Source organism: Malania oleifera, chromosome 6 (assembly GCF_029873635.1).
Source record: "Malania oleifera isolate guangnan ecotype guangnan chromosome 6, ASM2987363v1, whole genome shotgun sequence".
Lineage (NCBI taxonomy): Eukaryota > Viridiplantae > Streptophyta > Magnoliopsida > Santalales > Ximeniaceae > Malania > Malania oleifera.
Genome location: NC_080422.1, coordinates 102,458,457 through 102,472,837, shown reverse-complemented (window position 1 = coordinate 102,472,837; position 14,381 = coordinate 102,458,457). Strand labels below are relative to the sequence as shown.

Here is a 14,381-nt window from a genome sequence, read left to right as displayed (position 1 = left end):
TTATCATTAGAATCAATCAACGTTTGCATTTAATTAATATACATATACATATAATTAGGCATTAGTAACATCAGAATGCAGAATGTGATAAATAAGTGAACAAAAAAGGTAAAAAGAACATCCGAGAGAGGGAGTACCTCCAGATATTCTAACATTACCAGCAGGGCAAATACCAAAATTAGCTTTTCCCATTGACGAGTGCACGATCAATGGCCTGCACTGCCACTGCACAGGCTAACCAAGTCCATCAGTGTCGAATATAGAACATCCAAAGACAAGCACCCCAAGAATTTCCTATACTCAGAACCACCATCACAAACTTCTGCATAAAGTCTCCCGCTGTTGCGCTCCTCTGCAAATCCATCCTCCATTACCAGCCACCATGTAATGCATCCTTCACTATCTTCTGGGTCTACGTGAGCCACCAGGCTCAGTGTTTCACCCTCATCCAGTTCAAATGACAAGCACAGAAAATCCCGGGTTGCCTTCATTCCTACCATAACAGCTTCCTCATGAAGCCATCGAATAATCTGGCTCGCAAACTGTGGTTGCAATAACCCAGCATCATTTCAGTTACAAGTTGGAATCCGAATCATCGGCATTCATTGCATGCTTAAATATCGAGCAGGCTAATGCTTAAGTATCAGAATCATTGACATCAATGAATGGACTCTGGAGGAAAGAGGATTTACTACCTAATATATTTCCATTTTTGTTCACAAAGGATGCTTTCAACAAGAAAAGGGATTTCAGCGTGTGTGCAACCAATCAATCACAAGCCTGATAATTTAATCACAAGGTTTGCAATCTAGTTTCCCAGGTGAACTGTTTGCACATTTAATAGACACCCATAAATTGCTCAAAAAGATGTTCTAAATTATTTGCTTTAGTTGAGTGCCTAAAGAAAGAAATCCCCAACTGATACTTAAGAAGACTACAAGTCTAAAACTAGCTAACAGCCCCACATAGCAGCTATATTGACACCTAACACAGACATGACACGATATGCAATACAACAATATTGAAATTAAAGAAAAAAACAAGCATACCTCGTGGCAGGACATGTCAATTAATTAATTTCAAAGTATATATTTAGTATCGGCTGTTCCTTTCAGACGTAAATTAATGAGGCAAAGAGTTATAGGCATTATTAATGTACATTCTACAAATAATACTACATTCATGGCCTACATTCATATTTCACAATTTGACACAACAACAATAGTACTAGTGTCCTCAATATTGAAAAATCACCTAATAAAAAGAGCAATAAAGCAATTGTCTATTAGGAGTATGAAAAACACTGGTCTAAGAATAGTAACCAAGCAAAAAAAATACAAGAAAACACAAAAGATGGATCAGGCTGTCTCACGAAGAGTTAGCTCCATGTCCATAAACATGTCAGCCTACGGTTGAAAATTAAATTAATTAATTTAATTTTTGCAAGCCTTAGACAAGTGTCAGGCTGTGTCAGATTAGTGCTGGCAGGATACTTTGCAGAGTTCCATAACAGCATTACCATTAAGGGGTGGTTCTGCGATTTCTTATCGCCCAGGCATCTAAAGTAATTCAGCCGCATGGTTTTTAATTATCTGCATATGAACTTGTCCAACACATGTCAGACACTGATACTTGGAGGCTCTTGGAGTGTCGGTGCTTACTAATTAGAACATGAGACAATACATTTATAATTTATTTCTTTTTTTGATCAGGAAAGAGGGATTTCATGAAAAGGTGCCACCCACGTACAAACAAAGAAATGAGAGAAAACAAAAAAGATGAATCAACAATGCGTGTGTATCCAAGAGGAAAAATTCTCTCCAGCATGTACTGCCCACTAACCAGCTTGAAAGCCATCTAACCTTGAGGATTGTGGGAGTAGTTGTTCCTTCAAAAGCTCGAACATTTTTCTCTCTCCACACATTCTGAAGACAGTGCGATCAAGGATGAGGCTTCTTCCCTTATCTATTAGCAGAAATACCCTTCCAAGCCCAGATTGATTGTGAATGAGATCAAGGACAAGGCTTCTTTTCCTTTCTCCATTTGTAAAAATACCTTTCCAAGCCGGATTTCCTTTCCTACAGTTTCAGTAGTGACCCAGAGCTGTCCCATAAGAGCAGTGGCCAGATTCCAGAATATTTTGGTCCAGAGGCATAGAGCAATAAGTGGTCCACAGTTGCAGCATCCTCTTTGCATAAAAAATTGACCAAGGTGAAACCCCTTCTCTGAAGGTTGTTTAGAGTAGGATCTTCCCTAAAGTTGAATTCCAATTAAGAAAAAAAAAAAAGCAACTTGGTTTGGTGCAGAAGTTTTCCAAATGGCTTTCCAAGGAAGTTAAGCCTGACCTCAAAGGGGCTGTCTAGTTGCTTGTGGAAGGAGCTGACTATGGAGTAGCCATTTTTGTTGAGCTTCAATAAAGGCACATCCGGATTGATCTAGTTGCAAGCCTTTATTGAAAAGAAATGCCTTAAAAATGTGCGAAAGAGTTGAGCTCCCAATCATGGGCACTTCTAATAACAGGGATGTTCCAAGCGGCTCCATTAATGGAGTGGTCCTTGTACATACTCACCAAAGCACTTTGTTGCAGGCAAGACTGAAAATTGCAAGAAATTGAAAACAGAGATGAGATAAGATGAGCCGCATCAGATGTCATGCCAAGATAAAATATTTTTCCCATTGCCAACATGGGAAGTGGATGTGTGTGAAAAAATCCTCCCACCCTTTCCCAATCAACTCCCAAACACTTGCACCATAGGGCTATCTGGCCTCTTCGAAATTCCACCCATTGTTATCAAGGTCATGCTTTGAGGGAATAATCTTTCTCCAAAGTAACACCCTCTCATTCATAAATCTCCAAATTTACCATGGAGGGCCTTGTTGAAAATTGTGAGCAATTTGAAACTCAAGCCACCTCTTGGAATTTGTTGCCGAACAACATCCCATTTGACTAAATGGAACTACATCATATCCTCTGTATTTCCTCAAAGAATCTTTCTTTTATTTCAATCTTTTGGCCAGAGAGAAATGAAAACAGAAAAGGAATATGAAGTAAACTAGGAGGTTAGAGAGGGAGCTTTTGATGAGGGTTAGTCTATAGAATTGGCAAAGCAGATAGGGTCAAATTATCCGTGGCGGATTATCGGGTGAAAAAAACATAATCCATATTCAATTCGTTTAAGTGGCAGATTCATGGAGGTTCGGGTTGGATAATTCATGGCGGATTGCAGATTATTCGCCATTCTCAAATATAATTTTATTATTTTTATATTAATAATTTATTTTGTGTCATAATAGTTGAAGTTGCATATGACAACTTGCGATTAGCTTGTGTATTAACTTTTTTAGTAACTATATCAACCATATCTACTAATTAACAACTCCTGATTCATGTGCTAGAATCCTATGTCGATTAAGTCGGACTACAAAGTTCGGTCACAGAGCTTGGATTGGATATTTCAACATTCCCCAGTAGTTTAGTTTGGAAACATAGACCACACATATTGAAGCAACTTGGTTACCATAAGAAATTCCCAACACAACCCACTTCACCTAGCAAATATAGCCAAAGCACATGAAACCAGGTACGAAGCTGGCAAGCTGCTAAGGTAAGATAAATGAATACCACCCTACCACTCCAAAACATATCACCAGTACCAATTGCCAGTTCTCACCTTTTGAGCTCAGGCCATCTATTAAAAATCCGAAGCCCCAAAACTTCTACAAGACATCAAACTGAAAAGAAATCGTTTCATGCATCTTCCATAATAATCAACCACATATCCATTTTTGAATTCAAATGGATCGTCTAAAGCAAACCCCACAACAAAAAACAAAAAATTTCACCAAAAGAGAAGAAAACAATGAGAGCCCAAGAAGCACATTAATCTCAAAGGATGAAACCAGACACGATCTGACAATCTCTTCCAAACTAACAACATTCAAAAACATTAAAAAATAATAATAAATAAAATGAAAATGAAAATGAAGAAAATGAACGAGTTCAAGCATCAAAACAGCAAAACCACCTCATACAAAGAATTCAAATGTGATCCCTCCGAATTCGAGTTGCATAAACCCCAAGCAACCATTAAACCGCACACAGAAACGTGTTGAATCCAACAACACAAGCTTTACAAGAAGGAGACAGTAACCAAAAAGGGAATTTAATTAACAAGAGAGAGGGTTGAACCTGGTTTGGTAGTCGGCACTTCAGCGCATCATCTTCAAGGCTAGGGTTTTGCAAGGAGAAAGAACAAGGGACTGCTGAAAATGTTTGAGGCAGCGAGGGCCACGACCACAAGGCTGTGAAGACATGAAGCAGCGAACAGAGTACAGACTACAGACATAAGGCGTGAAGCAGCGAGGGCCACGACCGCAAGGTTGAAAATGAAACCCTAAACTGGCTAAACGAAATTGATGAACAGAGTATAGACAGAACATTGAATTTTGAGTTTGAAATTGTGAATTGAAAGTGGGCTGGATCGGGGGGCATGGCCGCATGGGCTGACTTGCCGTTGCTGCCTTGCTCCAGCTGGGTGGGTTGGGCTTTATGGGTTAATGAGTTTTAAGTTTTAAGTTTTATTTTTTTAAAACATATTGAACATTTTTTAAGCGGCTTGGAGAATCTTGGCCGCATAACCCGACCTGGCCTGTTTAGGGGGCGAACATAAAATTTAAAACCATAGTCCAGTAGTCTACCACCTTCAACCAGCCCCTTTTTTTCCCAAATCATTCGAAAATAGGTTCCCAAATCCTTTTTCTTGAACATTGCACCAAGAGGGAGACCAAGGTAGTTAAAAGGAAAGGTCCCCAACTTGCAGACATGATACCTTCTAAGAAATTGCCAACATTCACATTCTCAATGGGGACAACCTCTTTCCCAAAATGATTTTTAGACCAAAGATCTCTTCAAAGCAAAGTAGGCATGTAAGATTAAGAATTTAACGAGCTTCTGCCTCAAAAAATATCATGGTATCATTTGTGAGGAGGTGAGAAACTTCGAACTCCCTATCTTTCCCTTCCACCATAGCCCCTATTAAAAGTTTTGTTCTCGTCGCATTTTGCAGCAGGGGGCTGAGAACCTCCATGACAACAATGAAGAGCAAAGGAGAATGGGATCTCCTTGTCATAATCCCCTATAAGAGTGAAGAACAATGAAGGGCATGCATTAACAAGAATTGAGGACAGTGGCAATTCAATGCTCAATCTATGTGCACCATAAGCTCCCAAAACTCTCTCTCTCTCTTTTTTCCACTTTAAGTACAAAAGGAAATCCCAACAAACATGGTCAAAGGCATTTGCCATATCGAGTTTGCAAACAATTTCTCCTTTCTAGCTCTAGAATGACTATCCATAATTTCCAAAGCAACGAGGCAGGTGATTTGCCTCTCTTCAACAAAAGTAAATCTTGCTACTACTTTTACTTTTCAACCCTAAATAGCAGATGATTGGATTAGCTCATTTGATTCAAGTTCTTTCAAAGTAATCTACTTGTGTTCTGAAGGACTAATGTTGATCTTCAGATACGAAAGAATAGAAGTTTATTTATATAGTGTCTTGTCTTCTAAAGATTAAGCTTTTAAGCACTGTGTAACTGATGTAAGAGAAAAAAATAGTTGAGCAAATTGTGTGGATGTAGCAAACTTAACCAAATTGTGTCAGATCCTGAAATTTAGGAGAGCCAAAATGCCCTATAAAGGGCAAGACCTCTACATATTTCTCCCCACTTCATGGTTACAAAAGCAATATTAGAGCCATGGCAGCTTAACCCACTTTTTTTTTTTCCTATTTCTCCATATTTTCTAAACATATTATTTTATTTTCCTAACCGCATCAAGCTGAGATAGCCCTTAACTGGCTCCTCCCTTGGATGGTATTTGAGCAAACTTAGTGGCTTGTTTGCTCCACTTCTGTTGCGAGTACTAAATATATTTTGGATAAAAAATGCAAGTACTAAATATTGATCGTTTTATAAAGTAAGCACTAACTCTTTTGTAGTAATGGAGTGAGATGGAGGTTGTGTTGAATGTCTACTAGTTTTTTGAGATAAAAGTATACGGTTTGGTAAAGGGCTTTGTAGGGGTATAATATAAAAGTGGGAGATCAGTAGCTGAACTTTGTTGCATTCATCGATATATAATTCATTGACGATTAACTTCTGCAATAAGGAATCCAGGGGATAGATGAAGACTACATGTTAGATGAAAAAGAACTAAAAGAGGAGCGAGGAGATGATTGGTTGTCAGGACTAAGATCTCTCCTATTTCTCCATTCTAATTATAATGGTAAGATTATCTTCATGGAGAGAATACTAGGTTATATTAGTCAGAAAACATTTGTTAGTTTGAGCACTAGATTAATATATATATATATATATATATTATATTACTTAGAAAACATTTGTTAGTTTGAGCACTAGATTAATATATATATAAATAACACTAGATAAAGTTGTAAAATTTAATTTCAGAAGCTTCAAGGTGTTGGTCCAAAGTTTAACAAACTAATTAAAAATTTTATACATTTGTTTTAACCTCAAAATTTCTGATGCGGAGAATTCCATAGTAATCGAGAATACATGATTATGCCTATTTCCACTTTGGTAGGTCAAAATAGCCTTGCATTCCATGACATCAAAAACTTAAACTGAATAGCCCTTCTAAACATTAGATTCCTTTGACATCAACATGATTGCATACCCACCATCCAAATCACCCTGAATGTTGGAACTATTTTCATCATTTGTTTCCCAAACTTTAACCTGCCCTTCATATAACACTTCATTTCTTGTTAGGCCCAGCCCCTAAGGGTGTGTTTGCTTCGAGACTGGTTTTGTGGGATTGGACAAGCTAAACAGTATTGGATTGGACTGAATTGGACAATTATGTTATTCCATGTTTGGTCTGCCATGGGTAGGATAGGACATAGGAAGAATTTTCTTTTTAACATTTTGGTTTCCATGCCTTTTAGTTCCCCTTAGCCTGACTAGTGGGGGCAACTGGCCATAAGAAGCCTCTTCCTAGCCAATCCTATCTTATAGTTGTGTTGCACCAAAAACCATAGGCTAAGAGCACTTAGCCAAAGCCTAGACCATGAAACAAACGCACCCTAAAAATTCAACTACAGATAACCAGTGCTTTCCAAGTAACTAATATCCATGCAACAACCCTACATTACCCAACGGCTCATAAAACATGATGCACAACAAAGCCTTCATAAATCAGCCTTCATTGATAGATACCTTGAATGGCTAAGTGATGTAGGACAAGAAGCAAGACCACGGGAAGATCCTTGTTGTAGAATAATTAAGGACCAGGTCAACGGATTGTTGAGTTTAGTTAGTAGTAATTGTCTGTTTAGTATTAACCAACATACTATTATGTGTATTTGGGGGCTGTTTGTAATATTTGTGTACTCTAGGGGAATGCCTGTAATGTAATGTAGTTTTAGGGGTTTGTGCGTAATTTTATGTGAAGAGGCTTTCTCATAAATAGTGCGTGAAAGCCATGTTTTAGGCTGTTGATGTTGAATTTGAATTGAAGTGAATGTGAGTTTCCTACTTGTATCTCCTCTCTTCCCCTTCCTTCCTCTCTTCAAATTATTCTAATCTCTCCCATGGCTGCTGATCCTTGATGCTGACCCTGTTTGGTATCAGAGCCCAATCACTGTCATTCTTCCATTTCAATGCCCCGATCTTCTCCTTTCACTCTTCTTCCCCCTCTTCTTCTGTTCTTCCTTCTCTCCTGTTTTGTAACTCCTTTCTCCCTCTATTCTTCTTTGGGGTTATGTGTAATTTTATGTCAAGAGGTTTTCTTCTAAATAATGCGTGAAAGCCATGTTGTAGGCAGTTGATGTTGAATTTGAATTGAAGTGAATGTGAATTTCCTACTTCAATCTCCTTTCTTCCCCTTCTTTCCTTTCTTAATGTCTTCTACTCTCTCCCATGGCTGGTAATCCTTGATGCTTCCCCAACATCATTTGATATCAGAGCCCAACCATAGTCATTCTTCCATTTCCATTCCCCCATCTTTTCCTTTCACTCTTCTTCTTCCCCCTCTTCTTCTCTTCTTCCTTCTCTCCTGTTCTGTAACTTCTCTCTCCCTCTCTTCTTCTTCTTCTTCTTCTTCTCTTCCCCTTCCCTCCTCTCTTCAAATTCTTCTAATCTCTCCCATGGCTTCTGATCCTTGATGCTGCCCTGCATCATTTGGTATCAGAGCCCAACCAAATTCTCATTCTTCCAGTTCAATTCCCCGCTTCTCTCTCTTCTTCTTCTTCTTCTTTTCACTTAATCTTCTTCCTTATTTTCTGTTCAATCCAGCCCTCTATTCCCCATTGTGACCATCAAAACCCTGCAGAATCCAAAAATCAGCATGCTCGCAATGTTCTGCAACGATTCAGAAAAATTACAATCGCGCCCCTTATTTCGAAACCTCAATTTCCAGACTATCTTGCAACACCACAGCCAACATCAGAAATAGCCACCACTGAACGGCCTACCTGCAAAGTTTCATCACTGTCTGATTACCGAAAAAGCTCCATGCGCCAGCAGATGATTCCCCAACTGTCAGCCCTTCGAAATCCCTAACATCCTGTAATTTTCTCATCACACCACCATCACCACTGTATTCCTCAACCTCTGATCTACCTTGGCCTGAAATTCATCCCTGGAGGACCCTTGCCGAAGGCTCACACGCCCCACATGCAGCGATATGCATGAAAAAAAATTCCAATCTGCCCTACAATTTCCAGTTTTGCGAGAAATTGCTCCAGCAGCGAGATTTTGGGCATCTTCACGACATTTTGACCCACAGGGAGATATTTGATTGTGAACACAATATATTGCAAGCAAGCGCAGTAATTTGGCACGAAACGCTAGAAATTGTCACTGCCTGCATAGAAAATCAGGTTTTGTTGCTGAAATTTGTCAGTTCTATTTTGTTTTCATTTCCACGTGATACTCAATATTAAAGGTAACTTGAAGATCGCTCTTGAAACTGAGAGTCAATTTGTGGTTTTACATTAATAGATTGAGAATTGTAGCCAAACTGTGTTAGGGACTTTGGGTGACATATTGTTGCAGTATGTATCTGTATAAATCAAGCAATGGTGACAAATTAATTATTGGAAAAAGGAATGTCATTTATCATACTTTGGGCATAATATCAAGCTTTCTCACCCCTTTCTCAAGTGTGGAGGAAATAGAATATGAATATGGTGCCCTATGAATATGGTTTCTGCAAATGGAATCACTCGTATGCAACTTCATCCAAAACCTCACCGAGAGCCTTATGAGATGTCTTGGACTGATAACACTACCTTACATGAGAACACATATGTCTTCTACTATAATGGGAAGAAAATCATTTTGAGTCTGCTATACCAATCAACCAAGACAAAGAATCAATCACAAATTACTCACTTGAAGACTCTATGAGCAAGGGAATGCGTGTCTTTGAAGGCATCCGAATTCTCTCAAACATTCCTACTGTTGAGTTTGTCATCCCTGATATGTTAATTGATGCTAATTCTCAATTTAAGTCTATGGTGCTGCTAATTGATCATGATTATCTTTCGAAATTCAGGTTTGCTTCTTACTTCTGATCCTCTAGCATTTCAAAATTCAAGGTTAAAACTTTTTCTAATTGAAGGAGATTTAATGTAGGGCAAGAAGCAAGACATTGGAGAGATCCTTGCTGGAGAATAATTAAGAAGGATTGAATCAAACAATTGTTGGGTTTAGTTAGTAGTAATTGTGTGTTTAGTATTAACTAGTATAGTATTGTGTGTATTTGGGGGGTGTATGTAATATTTGTGAATTCTAGGGGTATGTTTGTAATAAAATGTAGTTTAGGGGTTTATATGTAATTTCATGTGAAGAGGCTTTCTTATAAATAGTGTGTGAAAGCCATATTGTAGGCAGTTGATGTTGAATTTGAATTGAAGTGAACATAGGTTTCCCCATTGCTGCAGGAAAACATTTTCTTGTCTCCTTTCTTTTCCCCCTTCCTCTCTTCAATTTCTTCTAAAATCTCCATGGCTGCAAATCCTTGATGCTGCCCCAGCATCACTAAACTTCATAGATTAGGCATCTTTGTGAATCAAAGGGGTGAGCAGGAAAACATTTTCTTGTCTCCTTTCTTTAACAAGTTGAGTTAACTCATAAGCAAGATGTTTCTTCATCTATAGAAAGCTATTTCAGCAAAACTGATATTTGTGCTGAAGGAAGATTCTAATTACTGAAATTCAAATGGATCCTTTATGGTTGGTGATCCAACAATCAAAAAGCAGCTGAGCTCTGTTCTAGGAATCTGCCTAGGAATATTGATACGAGAAGGGATTTGGTGTGCGTCAATTTACAAAAGTAATGCTTCATTGATGTTTAGGTAAAGGCAAAGTCTAGAGAATGGTTTGATGATACTTTGTTAAGTCATAATTAATGTTGGATTGCTACATGAGTAGTACTTGGGGACCACCTGATAATTGTATTTAGATGGTTGAACTTTAGGCTGCATTTAGTCGAATGGCTAGGATAGGCTAAGAACCTTTAGCCTATGTTTGGAGCAATACACCAATAGGATCTAAGGCAAAGTCAGAGCTTTCTAGGGTTTGATTGCGCATGGTTATCATTAGAACATGCCTTAAGGTGTTTTGACTCAAGTGTAGGCTAGTAATCTAGGTTGGACGTGAAAATTGGTATATAAAGTTAGACTTTTGAGGCCATGAGGGTGTTTATGGATGGAAGAGGCCTATAATGAATGGGATAAAGCTATGATTTTTCTAACTAATACTAAGGCAAAGTCACGATTTCTCATGGTCTGATTTGACGTGGTTATCATGAGAACATGCTTTAAAGTGTTTTGGCTCAAGGGTAGGCTAATAAATCTTGGTTAGCCATTAAAATCAGTACAAAGTTAGATTTTTGAGGCCATGGAGGTGTTCAGGGATGGAAGAGCCATTCAATGGGTGAGATAAAGCTACGAGTTTTCTAACGAATATGGACCCAAAGTCACAATTTTTTAGGGTTTGATTGCACATGGTTATCATTATAACATGCTTTAAGGTGTTTTGACTCAAGGGTAGACTAAATCCCAGCCCTAAATCCAAAAGCTTCCCCATCCTAGTCCACTTAACCGACATCCAATACAACAAATTTCCCATACGGACCCTTCCAGAATCCCTGTCCAACCAAATGAAATTTAGAAGACCTTTGGCAAACCAAAGAACTGCCTCTTTCAAAAGTTTAATCCATCTAGTTTGAGAGAAATTTTTCTCCACATGAGCAAAATCTGAATTCCTTCCACCTTGTCCAATCTCAAATTGAAGGTCTTCCCTTCGATTTGAATCATGAGCTTTGACATCTCTTGCTACATTTGAAGCCATAAGGAGATTCGTGAGAGAGAGAGAGAGACGGGGGAAGTAGTTTCGTGAGGGAGAAAGCAAGTGCCATTAAAGCTCATTATATATATAACATGATCATAAAAGTATCATCAACAATGAAAAACCAACTAGGCTACCAGCAATAAGGATATTGAACAACAAAGTCCAACGAAAAGTAGCAATATAACAACAAAACACAAGAAACACACAAAAAGATGCGTTGGGCTACGTTGGGAAAAGGTGAGGTTGTGTCCAAAATGTATTGGCCCATGATGAAACTGGTAAGGCCAATTTGGAAAAATTAATAAAATAATTCAATTTCCAACACATCTTGGGCCATGTTAGATGCATGTTGGTATCTACAAATTGTCATATACAACACTTAGTAGCTTGGAGAATGGTCCCAACATTCAAGGTGGTCAGGATGGTGGCCATGCAAGCTAGCATTCGATGGATCTAGTGTTTAGAAGGTTCATTTAGGTAATAGTCGACAAGACTTTTCTATCATGAAAATTAAGGGCTATGTAGTCGAAATGGGTATAAACATAAGTTCTTCCCGTATTTAGTGGTATTATTTGCTATGCTTCTATTTCAAATACTAAATACTAATTGACAAATTAAGCAAGTAATAACACCATTCTAGAGATGGAGTGTGATGAAGGAAAAGGCAAAGCATGCCTAATAGCTTTTAAGACAAAAGTTGATAGTTGGTCAATTGGGTTAAGGCCTTCATAGGTAAGGCTACAAACAAGCCAAATCACTCGTGAACTATTTGGTATTTGACTTGATAATGGCGCACTCAAAATTGTTTATTAAGTCAAACAAACCAAGCTCGAGCAAAATCATACTCAACTTGCCAAACTCCCGAGCTAGCTCGTTCACCAACTCATTGAGCCAACTCACAAGTCAACCCATTACTAATCCGTGAACTACCTCAAAATTAAGCCTATCAACTAACTCAATATTAGGCTCATTAAATTTACGATGTATAAATTTGAAGTATATTTTTCATCAATTATCTTTATTAAGTATCAATTATCTTAAACTCCGCCTATGATGTACTTAATGTTCTAATTTTACACACACAGCTAGTCCCAAGCATAGGTAAAGGAGGACGGTTGCATTAGGTAGCTGACAGCCAACGTAAAATTTGTCAGATCATTATGATATGAATCCTTACTGAATATTAGCTAGGGCATCCCCTACAAGCGATGCGTTGCACTTGCACCACCCCAGGTATAGTGAAAAGTGGGCAAGGGTGGGTTAGGTCGTCGCTGTGAAGCGACGCGTCGTATTGGCACCCGAGTACGGTATCAAATATGCAAGGGTTCCTACATCATTCTGGACATGGGCAGGTAAAGAAGCTAGTTCATGAAACTAGGATTAGATTAGCAATTTGGAATATAGGGATAGTTATGGGTAAAAGTATGGAATTTGTGGACACAATGATTAGAAGAAAAATTAATATAATTTGTGTTGGCCCTAGAGTCGATTCTAGAGAGGGTGAATGGACTCTTTTGCGTATTTTAGCTTTCCTCAACAAAATAACAACTTTGGCAAGATACAAATGATTAAATCGCAATATATAGAACATAAACATGCACAAGATATAAATTAAAGAGAAGCTTGACAAACGATATTAACGTGGTTCGGCCCCTTGCCTACGTCCACGCCTTGAGACACACTCAAGGATTCCGAAATCCACTATAAACCTCCTTCACCGGCAAAGAAGCTTTTACACCACAGGAACAAATCCATTTCGCTCACCAAGAGTCTTTCCGCAAGGTTCACCAAGAATCCTTGCAATTCGGTTCACCAAGAAACCTTTTACAACAAAATGGAAGAAAATGATTTACAAATAGAATGCTGCTTAAATGAGCTGATACTTGATACAATCAAAACCTCACACAAATCTCTCAAGAAATGAATCAACACAAGATTAAAGAGCAAGAGAGATTTTGAGCACAAGAATGATGAACTAAGATGTGGTGTGCTTGGGAATAAAATGTGAATTACTAAAATCCATATTTAAACTAGTCTTTGGCTAGTATATATAGGAAAGTTGACAAGCTAGTCAATCGACGGTTTTAGTTGGGGAAACATCTTTAAAACATGCAGCAACTCATTTTTAACGAACCCTAACCCTAGTTTTCTCTCGGTTTTCCTCTTCTCCTCACCACGAAACCTCCCAAATCATCCCTCTCTCCTAGAAATTGTTCACTACCATGGCCCCCAAGTTGAAACGGAAGGCTAGCAACACCTCCAGGAGACCGGAAGACAACGGAGGTCCTTCCCAGGAACATATTCGAAAAGCCTCCGAAGAATGGAGAAGTCGATACAAAAGCATCATCTCCAAACAAAATGTGGTGAGTGGCAAAATCGTTCCGATTAAATTCCTTGAGGATAACTTCCCTTCGCTCATAGAAAAATTTAGGGCTATTGGTTGGGAGAAACTTATAATGTTGAATGAACCTATCTACTTTGAATTAGTAAAAGAGTTTTACGCCCTTCGTGCCATCTACTCCCCAATGCTCGGCATATCCGTGATGAGAGGAAAATCAATCATATTGAATAATGCTACTTTTGCTGCAAATTTGCCATGTGAACGATATCATGTTCTAGCCTTCCCAATAAGGTGTGGCCTACGCACTTAACTTGGTTCGATCCCCACGAGGCACTCAAGCTCGTAATAGGAAATCCTCAAATACCAGAAGTTGCTCGACGAAAGGCAAAGGATCTTACAGTTGAATATAGGGTGCTCCATCACATAATTAGTTACAATATCTCGCCAAGACAAGGTGGGCAGGACACAGTTACCCTTAGGGATATTTTTGCGACGTTTTGCTTGTGGCACGGACGCGGCATTGATTTACCCTCCATCATTGTACAACAAATGGAGGATAATCTAAGAAGGAAGAACAGATGTCTGCCAATCGCTTGTCTGCTTACAAAGATTTTCTCGCATTATGACATACGATTCATAGTCACACCAGCTGTAAATGTAA

At 38.6% G+C, this 14,381-nt stretch overlaps 1 protein-coding gene across 1 annotated transcript in view; it reads right to left on the bottom strand.

Annotated features, from left to right (window-relative positions):
* Positions 1 to 14,381, bottom strand: part of LOC131157231 (mediator of RNA polymerase II transcription subunit 17) — a 28,465-nt gene continuing 14,084 nt past the window's right edge. Inside the window, exon 8 of the mRNA XM_058111217.1 lies at positions 1 to 542. Coding sequence (XP_057967200.1) covers positions 207 to 542 — 336 coding nt within the window. The 3' untranslated portion in view covers positions 1 to 206. The remainder of the gene's footprint in view (positions 543 to 14,381) is intronic.